Source organism: Nycticebus coucang, chromosome 16, assembly GCF_027406575.1.
Source record: "Nycticebus coucang isolate mNycCou1 chromosome 16, mNycCou1.pri, whole genome shotgun sequence".
NCBI classification, from domain to species: Eukaryota; Metazoa; Chordata; class Mammalia; order Primates; family Lorisidae; genus Nycticebus; species Nycticebus coucang.
In genome coordinates this window covers 74,307,214-74,324,641 of record NC_069795.1, presented here as the reverse complement: position 1 = coordinate 74,324,641, position 17,428 = coordinate 74,307,214, and the positions used below count along the sequence as shown (strand labels likewise).

The 17,428-nt window shown below is 43.3% G+C and overlaps 1 protein-coding gene across 23 annotated transcripts in view; it reads right to left on the bottom strand.

Annotated features, from left to right (window-relative positions):
* The window catches only part of KALRN (kalirin RhoGEF kinase), a 744,321-nt gene that overhangs the window by 128,010 nt on the left and 598,883 nt on the right, over positions 1–17,428 (bottom strand). For 5 of the 23 annotated variants that reach the window (XM_053564464.1, XM_053564465.1, XM_053564463.1 and 2 more), the window contains exon 1: positions 11,913–12,157. The exons of 16 other annotated variants lie outside the window; for them this stretch is intronic. In XM_053564464.1, coding sequence (XP_053420439.1) covers positions 11,913–11,997 — 85 coding nt within the window. In that variant the 5' untranslated portion in view covers positions 11,998–12,157. Of the gene's footprint in view, positions 1–11,912; positions 12,160–17,428 lie in introns of those variants that run through there. 2 more of the 23 variants (XM_053564458.1, XM_053564459.1) reach the window with 1 other exon arrangement.

Sequence of the window (17,428 nt, the reverse complement as noted above, 5' to 3'; positions counted from 1 at the left end):
CTGATTAGCATCCAGTTCTTGGAGGGGTCATCAATGCCCAGGAATCAGGAGACTTCAGGTATGGTCCTGGGATACTCTGGCAGCTAAAGATCTTGCAGGGCCTCTGGGAGGGCTTCATGGGACCCAGATTAGACTGGAGCACACTGGCAATCCAGGCATGGCTTCAGGTCAACCTTGACCTTCCATCTGGCCTGGAAGGTCACAAGAAGCATCTTGGGTGTGTCTCATGAAGCTTTGCTTGAAGACTCCAGGACAGTGGGGCAGAAGCTGATTTCATAGGACCTAGCTCTCAGCTCTAGGTTCTGAAACTCAAGATGTGATTTCAGATGGACGAGGGTCTCCAGAGCAGAAGCAGTGCCAGCAGATTCCCTTTGGACATTTATAAATGCTGGATGCAGGTGGTCGCTGCGTGACAGATTTCTATAGACTCGCATCTGGAGCAGATGGCTACAACATAGCTCTAGGAACTCAAGAGTGATTTCCAATTCTGTGGGGGCCCAGGATCTCTAGATTCCTTCAAAGAGCTGGGTCTCCCTTCAACTTGATCTAGTACTTCCACCCTCCCTCTCCTTCCAAAACAAAGGGCAGTACCATTCTACATTTCACTATCTATTTATAAAGATATTAGCAATTTAGTACAGATAGAATGATATCATTTCATAGTTACCATTAAAAAGTAGAAATAGTGGCTCAGCGCCTGTGGCTCAAGCGCTAAGGCGCCAGCCACATACACCTGAGCTAGCAGGTTCGAATCCAGCCCGGGCCGCCAGACAATAATGACAGCTGCAACCAAAAAATGGCCGGGTGTCATGGCGGGTGCCTGTGGCCCAGCTACTTGGGAGGCAGAGGCAGGAGAATCACTTGAGCCTGGAAGTTTGAGGTTGCTGTGAGCTGTAATGTCACGGTACTCTACCCAGGGTACCATAGCTTGAGGCTCTGTCTCAAAAAAAAAAAAGGTAGAAATAGGGCTAAGTGCATGGCTCATGCCTGTAATCCTAGCACTCTGGCAGGCCAAGGTGGGTAGATTGCTTGAACTCAGGAGTTTGAGATCAGCCTGAGCAAGAGCAAGACACTTTCTACTAAAAATAAAAAAATTAGCTGGGTGTTGTGGTAGGTGCCTGTAGTCCCAGCTACTCAGTAGACTGAGGCAGTAGTATCTCTAGAGCCCAGGAATTTGAGGTTGCTATGAGCTAGGCTGATGCCATGGTGCTTGGGCAATAGACTGAGACTCTGTCTCAAAAAAAAAAAAAAAAGTAGAAATGGGTAAAATTCCATTGAACAAAGTAATTCTAAAATATTATCATAAAAACTGAGATGCCTTATGTTATTTTTTGTACCAAGTCTTTCAAATCTGGGGTGTCAAACCATCAGTTCTCTTACTGTCTTTAGCAAATGATTTTTTACTTCCCTCTTTTTTCCCCTTTTGTTATTACTGTCTCACACGTATAGATCAGCTCCCAAATTGGACTGCAAGATCCTCAGGGATAGGGAAACATCTTAAATTAAATTTTCAGTGGTCACTAGTCCAACATCTGCCATGCAACACTCAAATATTTGGCAACTGACAAAGAAAAGTGCTCAGCTCAATTTCGGTATGATTAAGAAATAAATGAAATTATTTGAATGTGACAGCTGGCACAGGTCCACAGAGACTTCTATCCACTCATTAATGATAATCATAATAATCCAGCACCTACCTAGCACTTAACCATAAGAAAGTGCTAAATGATTTATGATGTCCACTCACCTAAGCTTTGCAAAAACTCAGTAAAGAGATTTCATGATCGTCTCTATTTTCCAGCTGAAGAAACCGAGGCAAAGAATTTATGCAACTTGCACAAGGTCACGCAGAAAAGAATCCCATGCAGAGCTGGGATTCAAGTTCATTCTGGCTCCTGAGACCAAGCCCTTGATCATTATAATACACTGCCTCTCATTACAGAACAATCACAAAGTAGATTTTTTAGCCCAGAATATCAGCACACAGGCCTAAGAATTAAAGGTATTTGCTGATTATACTCTCAGCCAGAGTATTTCCTTATATAACAAGAATTAATTCAGAATATGTAAACAGAAGTAAATAGTAGGACAGACATGAAATTCCAAGTTCTGAAAGTTGTTTCTCATCAATCCTCTTAAAAAATAGCACTGTCTTCATTTCAAAGAGTGTGAAACTGACGGTAATTGGTAACAAATAATTCTTGAAATTCTAGTCATCACATGACTCAGGAACTTTATTTCTAGGAATTTATACTAAGGAAGTAATTATGGGTATGTGCCGAGACATACATAAGAATCCTCACTACCATATTGTTTATAATAGCAAAATTAGAAATAATCTAAAATAGGGAGGTTATTTATATAAAAACTGTGGCTCAGTGAGTAGGGCACCAGCCCCATATGCTGAGGGTGGCGAGTTCGAGCCCAGCCCCGGCCAAACTGCAACAACAACAAAAAAAAATAGCCGGGCGTTGTGGTGGGCGCCTGTGGTCCCAGCTGCTCGGGAGGCTGAGGCAAGAGAATCGCGTAAGCCCAAGAGTTAGAGGTTGCTGTGAGCCGTGTGACGCCACGGCACTCTACCCGAGGGCGGTACGGTGAGACTCTGTCTCTACAAAAAAAACAAAAAACAAAAAAACCAATCATATATATGATAAAATGTGCATCTTAGGGTACGCTGATAAACCAGCTCTATGAATGAAACAAAAAGCTCTGATTGTGGTGTCTGATGACTTCCATGATATAAATATCTCTATCACGGCCAATCTCAAGCTACAAATAGTTTAATAATCTGCTCTCAAAATCCTGAATATTTAATAATCCCTCACTGAGCTGAACTGGCTCCAGAATACCATGGAAATATACCCATAAAAACATGTAGAAGTTGTTCACTAGGTTAAGTGAAAAAAGTCTGTAACACTTCTATATCCTATTGCTAAAAAAAAAAGAAAAAAAGAAACCCAAACATGCGCAAAAGAGACTAACAGGACAGATTCAGTACGTTTATACTGGTTACCTCCAGGTTATGGAATTTTATCTTCATCTATCTGTACTTTCAAATTTTTTCTCAGCTACGATTTTTCTAGCTAAAAAGGGGGTGAGGGGTAATCTCTTTCCCAGTTACAATAATCTAAACATGAGCTATCTCCCAAAATATGTCACAAAAATAAAAGAAAAATCCTTGGACCTGCTCAGTGACATCAGCTATCCAATTAGAGGGCTCCAGAGAAGATTCCTGACAACACATAACTGGAAAAGAGGAGTGGAATAAACCCTGTGGCGTCCTGATCCCCTGAGGAAGACAAGTAAAAGCCAGTAAATCCCACATTTTACAGAAAGGAAAGGTGGGAAGTGGGGATTGAGATCTGCAGACCCCAGGACAAGAATCAGTCTGTTTATATAGTCTCATCCTGAAAAGATCTACAGGCAGCCCCCAAGGTACAAACCTTGACTTATTACAACTCACACTTACAAATGGAAGCTATTAGAGGTAATAGGTAAATGTGCCTGTTCCAACTTACATACAAATTCAACTAAAGAACAAACCTGTAGAATCTATCTTGTTCCTAACCCAGGAATTGCCTGTACTTCCTAACCCAGGATTCTTCCTCTTCATACCCTCCCACTGAGCTTTTAGCCATCATCTTTAATTACCTTATTACCTACAGTAGTTAAATTCAATTCTTGTCTGCAATTAAACACCTTACAACCATCAAAAATACCCTGGAACTGCAATTACATGGAGAGTTGTTCAGAAGATTTAGTGAACACAAGTTATAAAGCAGTAAATAAAATATGAAGCCAGTTAAGTAAAGAGGGTAAGCATACGAAATAAGTGGTTAAGTAACTAGGTGGTGACAATTATGCTATTTTGCTCGTTTTGTTTGCCTAACTTTTGATTCTTTCTAGAGTGAGCATAGCTAGCTTTAAGAGTAACAAGCAAAACAAAATAAAAGCAAAGTAATCTTAGGTGAGAACAAAAGATACAGGGACCTTCCTTACTGGATCCTCAGGCTGCTGAGCTCGTGGAAGACACAGATGATTCCTGATTCCTAATTCCTACTCCCACCTCCTGCCCCACCCAGTGAAAGAGGCAAAGGGGCCTCTACAACTTCTCAAAACAAGAATTCCCCAAGGGAGCAGGAGGCCTTTCTCCAGAATGGGAATGCTTTTGGTGGAGCTGAGGGAAGGGAGGAAGAAGATGGAGAGGGGAGGATGAAGATAGGAAAGAGAGAAAACAACCAAAAAGAGAAAAAGAAAAGCCTGAGAGGAAATCTACCTTGTCCCAGAACCACTCAAGGGCTGGTTAGAACACAGAATGCCAGACCCCACCCCCGAGTTCCTGGGTCAATGGGGCCTGAGAATCTGCATTTCTCACATGTTCTTCGGTGACCATACTTGAAGAACTTCTGCTCCAAGACATTCCGAAAGTGGGCAGAGAGAGAACAGAAGGAACTGTGCACTGGTGTGAGGCTTACACGCAAAGTCGGTGGCAAATGCCCAGGTTTGGAATTCCTTTTAACAGCTAGGCTGCCTTCTCCTTTGGATGGAGGAAAGATAACACCCCTTTCTCCACAGCAGCAATATGAAGATTCTAATGGAGGGAGAGGAGAAACTGAGACTGTCCTGACAGCCTATTACACATCAGATACTCTAAGCGAAGAAATAAAGGCTCACAACGAATCCTGCCCTCAGGAAGAGCAGACACCTGGAAATAGAAATGTTTTACGAGATAATAGCAGCAGAAGGGGTTTCCTTTCCTTTCAGTTTGACAATTTCTCACTGTCACCTGGAAGGCAAGAAGAATGTGGAACAACCCGTTTAGTCCCTCTGCTCTTTGCTCCTTTACCTGGCAGCCGCCTAGCTGGCTCACAGGTGTAACCAGGGCTCCCCTCCTTCCAGGAAGTATAACACAGAAGTTCTGCCAATCTCCGAAGCAGTCAAAGGCGTACTGCATTAGTCAGTGAATGGACCAGCAGGAAGCCAGGCTGCCCACAGACCTCATCTGCCAGGGATCCAGAAGATACTGGCCAAACCTCGGAGACATCCAAAACCTCCAGGGCTGGAATAATGGACTGTGGGTAGCAACAGTTGTGATTTTTTTTCTAGGTAAAATAGTCTGAAGAAGAACCAGCAGAGCCTCACACATAAAGATGTGCAATAAATATCAGCTGAAGTGAACAGAAAAGCTTTTCTAGTTAGACTGCTAGCCAAAGTCAAGAGTCAGGCAAGAAAAAGTGATTTGCCTTTTCTTCTCATATAAAGTAGGTTCTCAGGATCTAGACTTCGAAATGGTGTAGATATCCTCCAGCTCTTGTACCTTGTGCTGTCCCTTAGAGAAAGATAACTTGAGGATGCTTAGGCTTCTTACCAGTATCTTCTTTTATGTAACACACAGTGATTATAATACTAGAAATATTGTGTGGTTTTTGTATTGGCTTAATTACATTTTATAGAAAAGGAAATTTCTGGGCGGTGCCTGTGGCTCAGTGAGTGGGGCGCCGGCCCCATATGCCGAGGGTGGCGGGTTCAAACCCAGCCCCAGACAAACTGCAACAAAAAAAAAAATAGCCGGGTGTTGTGGCGGGCGCCTGTAGTCCCAGATGCTTGGGAGGCTGAGGCAAGAGAATCGTGTAAGCCCAAGAGTTAGAGGTTGCTATGAGCCGTTTAAGTCATGGCACTCTACCTGAGGGTGGTACAGTGAGACTCTCTCTCTACAAAAAAAAAAGGAAATTTCCCACCACATTTCTAGAGCATAAGCTTTCCCTCCTACACCCTCCAGTGATAAGTTTGCACCACCGAGGCACAGTTGACAATGGTTTGAAACAAGACCCTTAAATTGCTTCAGAGCTTACATTTACAGAGATACCACCTAGTGCAACCCTACCTTTGCAGCTGGGAGTCTCCTGGGGAGAGGGCCTATGTCTAGTATTAAAATTACTGTCCTTAATAGCTAACCTAAAGCACTTTTTATGCCTGGTGCTATTCTAAGCCCTTAACTAATCCTCACAACAGCCCAACAGGGTAAACACCATTATGATTTCCATCCACTTTCCCAGGTACCCTGCACAGGGTTGGCACGCAGTCAGCACATAAACCTTTGTCAGATGATTTAAAACACTGTGTGTTACATAAAAACCAGTGATGTTCAAAGTTGGATGACCTTGAAAGGGTACACTTCAAAAACAAGGACAAGTAAGAAAGGGGGTGAAGGGACCTTCTCAATTAAACTGAACCATAGAGAAAAACCTGGATGGATATTTACTGAGAACAAGTTCAAGCTGCTCTGGGAGGGGAGGGGTGATGCAGACAGACTCCCATCCCAAATGACTCTGGGCAGTGCAGTCACCCCCCCAAGGCAGATCACTCCACAGTCAAAACCCAAGCTTCTGCCTGGGACTGTTTCTATCCTTCTTAGTTGGGTCACCCTGTCTCCATTCAGAGTAAGAGAATCATACGCCCAGCAACAGTGGAGTCGGGGAAAGACCACTGGAAAAGAAATCTAGTCCTGACCCTGTCACTAACTGGCTGGATCTCAGGTTCTTCCTGTATAAAAGAAGCTGGGACTAAACGATCCCTGAGTCCCAGTTCTAACTCTCCATGAGTTAGCCCCTTCTGCTTGAGAAGACCTTACGTTGCAGTCCTTTTCCAGGGCCTTTCCTTAGGAAAAGCCTGCGCTCAGATCTGAAGGAGAAGGCAGGGTGTGCAACCACTCACTGAAAGAAGAACAGCACTTCCAGAAGAATTTGTTTTCAGGGACAGGTTCTTACTCTGCTGCCTAGGCCAGAATGCCAAGGCATCGGCCTAGCTCACAGCAACCTTAAATTTGTGGGTTCAAGCCATCCTCCTGCCTCAGCTTCCTGAGTAGCTGGGACTACAGGCGCCCGCTGCAATGCCCAAGTTTTCTATGTTTAGTTGAGATGGGGTCTTGCTCAGGCTGGTCTTGAACTCCTGAGTTCAAAGGATTCTCCTGCCTTCGCTTCCCAAAGTGCTAGGATTATAGGCATGAGCCACCACACCTGGCCCCCGATGAATATTTTTAGGACAGAAGTGTATATTATCAAGATTCTTAAAAGGAGTATCAACAACTCCACTCCAGAGTAAGGTATGCACAAAGGGTTGTATAGGCTCAGGAGTAAAACCCCCAATATTTACTTTTTCCTTTTACTTTTAAGTTATAGTAGACCCTCCATAGTTGACCACCTCCCTATAATGACAACCTCAAGTTGATCTAATTTTCATAGACCGGACATGTACCACATGTACATATCAGTACAGTAGGCTAGTTCCTTATGTTGCTACCTCCATATATTGACCAGTTCATTTCAGACCCTTAGAGTGGTCAGCTTATAGAGGTTCTAAAAAACAAACAAACAGGGCGGCGCCTGTGGCTCAGTAAGTAGGCCCATATACTGAGGGTGGCATGTTCAAATTCGTCCCCAGCCAAACTGCAACAAAAAAAATAGCTGGGCATTGTGGCAGGCGCCTGTAGTCCCAGCTACCCAGGAGGCTGAGGCAAGAAAATCACCTAAGCCCAAGAGCTGGAGATTGCTGTGAGCTACGATGCCATAGCACTCTACTGAGGGCGACAAAGTGAGACTCTGTCTCTAACAAAAAAAGAAAAACAGATACAGAGTCTGTACCCTTTTATCTCAACGTAGGACTTAAGAACCTATAGCCCATGGAACTATTGGGGTGACATGCCTATAGGATTATTATTTCAGTAGGTCAGAGAATCAGATGTAGGAAGAGAAGCAAGAATTTGTCCCCCTGTTGAGGACAGTATGTACATGTGATTAGAGTACATCTCTCAGAAGCAAAGAAAACGAAGGCTATGTTGTAAAAACATAAAGTTGGTCCCCCATATGGGAAATACAGTTATTCAAGGTACACTAACCCTACAGATATGGAGGACTGATTTTTTGTATCTGTGGGTTCTTTAGGGTCCATGGTGGGACTACAGCACATGAGGATTTTGGTATCTAAAGAGAGGGGAGTCCTAAGGATGACAGTACATGATAAATGGTCAATTGAGTTTTTACCATGGTAAAGGCGCTTCCCAGAAGATGAAGGTATACAAGGATAATCAAGTCCCAAGGATTTTTGTCCCTTGGATAGTAAATTAAAGTAAACAATAATGAATGTCACAACATTTCCTCTTTGAGATTACCAACACCTTTCTAAAGGAACTTGGTATTGTGGTTTCACACATGAAATTCAATTTATAAAATGAGCTACATGAATTTAAGGTCCAAGGAACAGACATTCACATCAAGTCATAAGATTTCTGGTTAGGGCTTCTAAAAATGGCAGGAAAAAAAAATTACAGATGAGGATGACCTCCAATGTCCTGTGAACCCTCATAACCCTTTCTCACACCTCATGACATGGGAGTCCAGCAGGAACCCAATAACCCATGTTGTAAAAGAACCACGAGAACTGATTCCAGCACCTCACCAGTGAACTGATTCAGCTGGGCAAGTCCCTCCCCTCTTCCTCTCTCTCTTCACCTCTGAGATGCTCAGAGCACTGAACTTTCTAAAAGGAAAAACACCATGCCACATGGCCTGGGAATGCAAGGATGTTGATACAGCAATAAACAAGAGTAAGTGAATCTCATGAATACTGTGAGGAACCAGAGAAGGATGGTACTTTCACTTTGTCCACATACTAAAAGTTAATTAAAGTTGACCAGAAAATTAAAGTCTAAAACTGGTTCCTTACCTAGGAAGATCAGAAAAACTATAGACTCCTTGAAGTAAGAAGTCACAAGTTGGTGATCTGAAATCAGATTTGATATTCTGAAACAAGTTAATGTTTTTAAACTTTAAGATACTAAAGAAGTATCTAGAATTGACCCACTTTTTCAGGCTTAAAGGACAGTCTAACTATCCAAAGCAACCCCCAAACTACCCAGAGTGTGACTTCAATGATCTGTCACCCATTAGACACACACATGACAGTATCTCACGTCTGGTTGTTTTTCACTTTCAAAGTTGTTTTTCTTCTTCCTTCTCACTTGATCTCTATGTTCTTCTACCGTTGGTTTTTAATTTTTCTGCCCTTCAACACAATTCAAAGTAGAGAAGAAAAATCACCTTTTATCAAACCTCCTCACTACTCATACTCAACAGAACCAAAAGGTAGGCAGGAAAATCACAAGACAGTTACTTTCCTCACTCCTCCAAATCAAAAGATAAACTTGACTAAATTCATCCACATTTTCCTAAAATACGAAAATTTAAAGACACACAGGGACTAAATCCTTGGTTGTTATCCTAGTGATGACAATTACAACCACTTAGGATTCACCTGAGAAATTCCAGTACGACTCCCTTAGCTTCCAAAGCCAGAACATTCCACTTCCTCTGTGTTCTTTTACTGTTTTCCTTTTCCTCAGACTTTAGAAGAAGGAATCCTTTCAATTCTGACTGACTGGAAGCCAGTTAGTCAAGGCCCCTTACTTGGGAGCCACAGCGGTGGGTTCTGACTCACTAGCATCAGAGTGAAGCCACTCAAACAGCAGCAGAGAGCCAAGTTCTCACAGCAGAAGGGATAGAGACTGAACCACCGCCGTCTTTATTTAAAGGTGGGGAGGCTGTCTTTCCATTGTCTGTAAGACCAGAGAAACTGGTTCAACAGAAAAGGGAGGCAGATGCCCCTTGGCTGCGCACACCCCAGGCCCTAGTCAGCCCCTTCTGTGTTGCAATTGGGCAAGGCTCTTCCATGGAGTTTCAGGGCTCTGGGCCACCTACCCAAGGACAATACAGACCTTATCTTTTCAACATGCTTCCGAATTCATGCCTACAGGCTGAGTGGAGACTCTGGTCTGTCATTCTGCTAGAGCTAGACAGAGGGAGTCCCGGGACAGTTCCCAAGGCTCCACGCCCTACCACCCTAGCCAGCCATACTCAGGCATTTCCTTGGAGGCACCTAACTCACCTCCCACTTAAGCCCAAGTGTTCCATCTTCACAAGTTTTGGATCCAGGAAAGAGGGAGGAGTAAAGTGGAGAGGGCTACAGGCACCCACCTAGTAACCTTTCTTTTCCCTTTTATGCTGCTCTCATCACTAGACCTTTTGCCTCCCTCCCTCTTCATCTGAGGCAGAGGCCCCCCTCTGGCTCTGGTAGCATCCACCTCGCACGCCCCCTGTTCTAGCCATAGAGCCCATGGGCACTGCTTTCCCAGTCCCCAGGGAGGAGGTCACCCAGCTGGACCCCAGGTTGGCTCCCCAGCCCTCTTCTGCACCACAGCATGAGGGCCTGCCAGGGCAATTCTCAGCAAAGCGAGGGGTGGTGAGACCCCAAAAGAATTACCCTGTAGGGAGGCCGGGTCTGCCACACATCTGGACTCAAGGAAGCAGCTGTAGGGACCTCAAATAAGCCCTCCCCAAGCCTCTACATTCTGCCTTTGATAGGAAATGAGCTCCCAAGAAATCCTGCTGATTAAATGTCTTACCACAAAAAATAAGTGAGGGGTGGGATATGTTAATAAGTTTGATTTAAGAATTCCACATTGTATATGAAATCATTACATTGTACCCCATAAATGTATACAGTTATGGTTTTAATTAAAAACTAAATAAAAAAAATAAAGAAATCCTGCTGAGAAACCCTTCACCAAGAAAGTGGCCTTCCAAGGGAACCCACCCACTCAGATTCCCTTTTGCCACTTCCTGCTTCCTCCCCTAATACTCTTTTTCTTCAGTTCCCAGCCTTGGTTTTGAATATTTCTGAACCAGTCTTAGAGCGTTCCTGCCCCCTCAGATTTCTTCTCCCTCTGAATTCTGGCTTATAGAGTTGGATATCACAAGGTTCCAGGCTGTTCTAACAGAACGCAGAGATTGAGACAGTTCAATGCTAGGATCATAAACCTTAATGATTTGGGGAAAAGTCCTGCAGACTTAATTGGTTTTTATAACCTTAAATCTGCTCAGGACAGACCATTTGTCAGGGCTATGTCCTGTGTATCACAAAGAAGATGGTGAAGGGTGCTTGGAGGAAGTTTACTCACCAGTAACTCCGCCAGAAAGTTCCATCAGGATTTTGCATAGATTGGACACTGGGGTGTCAAAATGGGGGTGGGGCCAAGAGGCCCACTAGTTAAAACTTTTTAAAAGGGCAAACGCCAAGTAGAAGGTTATATTCACACTTTCAACCACACAAAAACAGTCTTTGTTTCCCCACTCTCCTTGCTGAAGTGTTAAACTGACAGGAGCAGTTAGGAGTATCTGCTAACTCTGTCTAGGAAGGTCCTGATTTCTTTTTCAGGAGGGGCTGCACAAACCACAACCTTCCCTCTGTGATCTTTCTCACTCTCCGTTTTTGCCAGCTGCTTTGAGGGAAATTGTTAGCTTCCTGCAAGTCTCCTGAACAACATTAAAACTAGCGGAATAATTAAATACAGTCCTAATTGGGTGCGAAGAGCATTCCTGGTTAATTAATGAGCCAAGTACGTCCCTGAGCTGCAAATCCATGCTGGCCTGCGAAAGCCTAGGCAGAGAAAAGTGCATTTCAATCCCATAGGAAAACTGTCACTTGGCAAAAATAGCTCCTGGTTTAGGAATAAGTGTCAAACGCATCCCTATAGCTGGGAGTCATGTGTCAATCCTGCAACTGAGGTCCACATGAGAGTGAGAAGTGAAGTGTGGCTCCCCACCACTACAGGATGGAAGGGACACTTGAGGGCACACACAGTTCTGAGTCCCCCTCCCTGACCCCTGGCAGGCTGGCACCCTGACACCCAAAGCTGCTGGTAAAGTAACTGAGTTCCCGCAGAGCAGCGGCTCAGAACACCCGCGGGGGAGAGCGCGCCCTCCTGTCCCCACTCCCCGGCGCTCCCTCCCCAGGGGGCTCCCCCATCAGTGCTAGACTGCATCCGTCGGGCTAAAAGAACGCTGCTGACCGCCACTCACCACTGCACTGGAGGCAACAGCAGCACTTAGCGAAGATCCACCCCAAAAAGGGACCTCGGGTGTAAGCCCGGTTGCTGCCCTTCATGCTGCCCCTCGGCCCCAGCGCTCCCGCATCGCACAGGGCGAGAGCGCAGCGGGCAGGAAACTTCGGCGCTGCCACCCGGAGCCAGCTCTCGCCCTCGCCCTCGCTCTCAGCGCTCTGGCTCGCTCCCTGCCGTCCTCTCCCCGCAGCAGCCGTGGCTCTGACTTACTGCGAGTCAGTGCCAACTAGGAAGAGGGGTGGGGCCTGGCTGGGAGGGCGGACCCAAGGGGGCGGACCAGGTCCAGCTGTTTGTGGGAGACCGGGCTGGCCCCGCCTGAGAGAGTCACACATGGCCAGCCGGGCTCTGGGCTCTGGGCACTGGGCAGACGTTGGGATCATGGTCTGACACAGAGAACCTGGCACAAAACAGGCCCCTCAACGTCCACCAGGATCTGCTTTGGCTTAATAAAAGACAACTATAAGAAGCCAAAGAGGTGAGAGAGAGGCAGATTCACAAGGTTCAACACACAGTAACGTCAGCCTCCTCTGTATTGACAACACCTTCTCCCAACACTTTTCTTCCCTTCCATTTATGCTTATTACTAATAATGATAATAGTGCCCTCACCTCTTTAGCAGCTCATCAACTGCAAGTATGTGTTCAAAAGCACTCTGGGTTTGGAATCATAAAACCAAAGTTCAAAGCTCAGTTTTGTCATCTACTAGCTGTCTGACCTTAGGCAAATCATTCTACCTTTTTGATATTTCATTTCCCCATTAAAAAAAAAACAGTAGAAGGAAAAATAATTCTTACATTACACAATTGCTAATAGAATAAAAAAGACAGATCCATGGACATACCTGTCACATAGATGATGTTTTTTACAAGTTCCAGGAGAATGAATGGCTACAGAGAAATTCCAAATAGCCTACTTATGGGAGAAGATCTCCATTTACCATCTCCCCCAAATACACCAAATGGATCAATCATTCATTTACTTATACCTCTTCTATATTCTCTTACTTAAGCCTTTTTCTTTCTTTCTTTCTTTTTTTTTTTATTTTGAGACAGAGTCTTACTATGTCACCTTTGGTAGAGTGCTGTGATGTCACAGCTCATAGCAACCTCAAACTCTTGGGCTTAAGCAATTCTCTTGCCTCAGCCTCCCAAGTAGCTGGGCGACAGGTGCCCGTCGCAATGCCCAGCTATTTTTTGGTTGCAGTTGTCACTTTGTTTGGCAAGCCGGGGCCGGGCTCAAACCTGCCATGTGCCTGGTGCCCTACTCACTGAGCAACGGGCACTGAACTCCTTTTCATGTTTTAAGGCCAAGTTTACTTTCTACAACACCCCGAAGCCTACATGGACTACATCAAAGTATCTCACTTCTTTGTGTCCAGCTTTAGGGCAAAGGGCCTGTAAGTCTCATCTTAGCTTAAAGCAGGTGTCCTCAAACTTTTTAAACAGAGGGCCAATTCACTGTCCCTCAGACCGTTGGAGGGCCGGACGATAGTTTTTTTAAAAAAAAAAACAATGAACAAATTCCTATCACCACTGCACATATCTTACTTTGAAGTAAACAAAACAAAACAAGAACAAATACAATCACACTGCCTCATGTGGCCCGTGGGCTGCAGTTTCAGGACCCCTGCCTTAGAGGATAAACATAGACTCAGGGTGAAGGGATGGACATCCATTCCTAGTTTGAACCATGCTTAGATTTGCACCTTATTCATCTATGTACTAAGGTATCTACCACATGGTCGGGACACAGAATGCTCAGTAAATGATAGGAATAACACTTAATGAGCAACAATTTCTAACATTTATTGAGCATTTATATGCCATATAGTTTCTTCAGTATTCTATTAGCTCATTTATTCCTTCCCATATATAAACCTTATAAAGTAGGGTTCTTCTTTTATATATGAGGAATGCAAATGAATGAACTCTGAGGCTTTAATGTTTTAACTCTAAATAGAAACTCTGGGTTTGGAATCATAAAACCCAGAGTGGCTAAAACACTTGACATCATAGAAAGAACAGAACCTAAATTGAAAATCTAGCCTCTAGTTCTACTACTGCCATCTTCCTTAGATGACCCCTCCTCCTAGCAAGAATTACATGCCTGAACCTTGCTGTGTATAATGGGCACTTCTTTGCCCAAATTTTTGAGGAGAAAATAAGGATGAGCATTGTACATGGATAGTACTAATTCCATATCTATACAAATGTTTTTAATTCTTTTATTTACACTTATGCATCAAAAGTATAGCTCCAGAAGGCAATAATGATATCTGTATTCAAAATTATACTCTAGAATAGGGTAATCAGTTTTGTGGAACTTATAGTGAAAATATTTTCAGTCAATGAAAGGCGACATATTTCTCTTTGCACACTTTTAAGTGGGAGCTATCAATCTAGCCGATATTTTCACAAAAATTACTGAAAAATCTCTTGGAAAATGTCGAATGGTTTTTCATACACTGCAAACTTTATGCTAACGGTTATTAAATATGTTAAAGAGTGTGGCAACAGAGCTGCCAAGAGACACTTTGGACCTCTTCCCAGAGAGTGTCATCAGACTGTAGAGGCAACAGGAAGAAAAGTTTCCTCAGATGCCGAGACAGAAGACGACAAAGCGAGGGAAATCTCCAAAGAGCAGGAGGTGAAGACCTGGGTTCTGGAGCAGCGTCAAATTGGGAACTCTGTTTTAATTAAGATGATACAAGAAGAGGGTAAAACAATTGCACCAGAATAAAACATTGACGATTTCTTAGGGATATGTAAATGGTGACTTAACTTTATGAAGAGAGAAGGTTTGAGCATGAGGACATGAACAAAACTTGCCCCAGAACTTCCAGAGCCCATCAGAATCAAGTTTTGGAATTTCATTCTTAGGTAATCAGTCTTCAGAAGACTTACACCTTTGAGCTGTCCCAACTCACCAACAGGGATGGGTTCCACTCACATTTAATGTGCCATCCAGCAGACCTGTGGATGTCAAAGGAACAAAGACTGTGGCTCATAAAACTAGTGGACATGAGAAAATGCCATTCATTGTTGTTCTAGCCTGTTGTGCAGATGGGACAAAGCTACCACTTATGGTCATCTTTAAAAGAAATGTTTTTGAAAGAGAAGATTCAAGTGGAGTTATTGTCCACATGCTTGAAAAAGGATGGATGAATGAAAAAGGCATGAAAATCTGGTTTAACAAAGGCTGGTCAATAGAAGGCCTGGAAGATTACTTTAAAAAACCAGTTTTGTGGGCGGCGCCTGTGGCTCAAGGAGTAGGGCGCTGGTCCCATATGCCAGAGGTGGCGGGTTCAAACCCAGCCCTGGCCAAAAAAAACCCAGTTTTGCTTGTTTTTGATCACTTCAAAACCCATGTCACACAAAGTGCAAAATCGACTGCAGAGGGCTTGAAAATCCAACATGCTGTGGTACCTGGTGGGCTAACTAGCCAATTGCAAACTCTTGAAGTGTCGGTAAACAAGCCCTTTAAGGCCCTAATGAAGAAAGAGTGGGCATCGTCATATAGTCAGCTGGTAATGATTTAACACCTACAGGCAGATTCAAGAAAGCATCCAAATACTATGCAGCCTTAAAGAAAGATGGAGACTTTATCTCTTTCATGTTTACATGGATGGAGCTGGAACATATTCTTCTTAGCAAAGTATCTCAGGAATGGAAGAAAAAGTATCCAATGTACTCAGCCCTACTATGAAGCTAAATTATAGCGTTCACATGAAGGCTATAACCCAACTATAGCACAAGAATATGGGGAAAGGGCCAAGGAAGGGGAAGGGAGGGAGGAGGTTTTGGTGGAGGGAGGGTAATGGGTGGGGCCTCATCTACGGTACATCTTAGAATGGGTACAGGCGATTGCACTAATGTACACAGCTATGATTTAACAATAAAAAAAAGGAAAAAAAAAAAAAAAGAAAGCATCCATTGCCCAGGTTTATGATTGGATCCTAAGATCATGAAACAGTGTGAAAAAGAAAGTGAACTTGTTTAAGAAATGCAGCATCAGCAATGCTGTGGATGAAACTGAGGAGGATGAAATTTACCAGGTTGAGGAAAGTGACTTGTCAGAATAGACTAGTAAGGTAGAAATTGAACATGATACATCTGATATTGACAGCAATGAAGAGCTCTTAATATTGCATAAATATTGTAAATTTGTTATCAGTACATGAAATTTCTTATACCTAATATCTGTTCTCATGTTTTATAATTATTTGTTACATAGAATTTCTTGTACCACAATATATTAAAAAATAAATGTTAAAATTCCTTTATAATACAAAAAACAAGTCCCTATATACATAAGTATAAGCACATAAAAATCTGAATTACAAAATTAAAATGAAAGATTTTTTTCCCTGAAAGTTTGGGCCCTAAATGTGGTATGCATTACACATGGCAAAATAAGGTAAGAATCTCTGTCAAGATGTGCCTCTGGCGCTCCTTCTGCAAAAATGGAGAAATGACATTTCAAGTTGCTCTTATTGCTCACACCCAAGATCCCTTATTCACTAACCATCCCGACTATTTGTCAGTCTCAACTTGCCAGCTTGAATTACTGCAGGATCCTTAATCCTCACGTAGTTATCCTGATTCTAGTTCTGATTCATAAAAACCAGTACTGTTATTTAGTTCTTTCTTTCCTATCACCAAAGACAGTATCTATTTTATTTTTCTTGCAAACCCAGACCAAAAAATGTCCTTAAAAGTTAACTTTATTTGCTTGTGATCCATAGCATGAGTGCTATGGCCCAAGTCATCCTTTTGGCACTTTGGAGCATTCTGGGAATTCAAAGATACATCAAAATTGCTTGGTGAGTAACCAGTTTCTTTGTGTTCAAGTGATACTGGATCACTTTTTTGTCACAGTCCTCTGCAAGAGACTAATGATGTCTTATAGAAACTGGGTTAAATTAGATGTTTAAGGAAGACCCAGCTCTTCAGAAATCAGAGTAGACCCTCAAATAGGTCCTGTATGGATAAAATGGAATTATTGGGCATATTTTCACTAATCTATCCTAAAGGCATAAAACCATTAGAAACACACTCCCATCTTTAATGCACATGATCAACGCATTTTTGACCATCCTGGAGATCCACTCTGAGGTTAGACACCAATAACCCAAGAGTTCTATTGCCATTCTCACATGCCTTCCAGAATAAGAGTAGCCAGTGTCTACCACCTGCCAAGGAAATCTTGACCACAACTAGCCCAGTGACTGTGAACCAATCATCCATTTAGCAAATATTTATTGACTGCTTACTATATGTCAGGCTCTGTTCTAGGCACTAGGTCTACATTAGTGAACAAGAATACAATACTTTTGGTTCTTAGGAAGGTAGCTACTAGGACAGACTCAACCACCAATGCGAAAGTGAACCAATGTCAGATAATTTTATCAAGTTTATGAATTGAGGGATTTAAGAAAAGAGATGTCTAGGGTGGCTCCCGTAGCTCAGTGCGGGA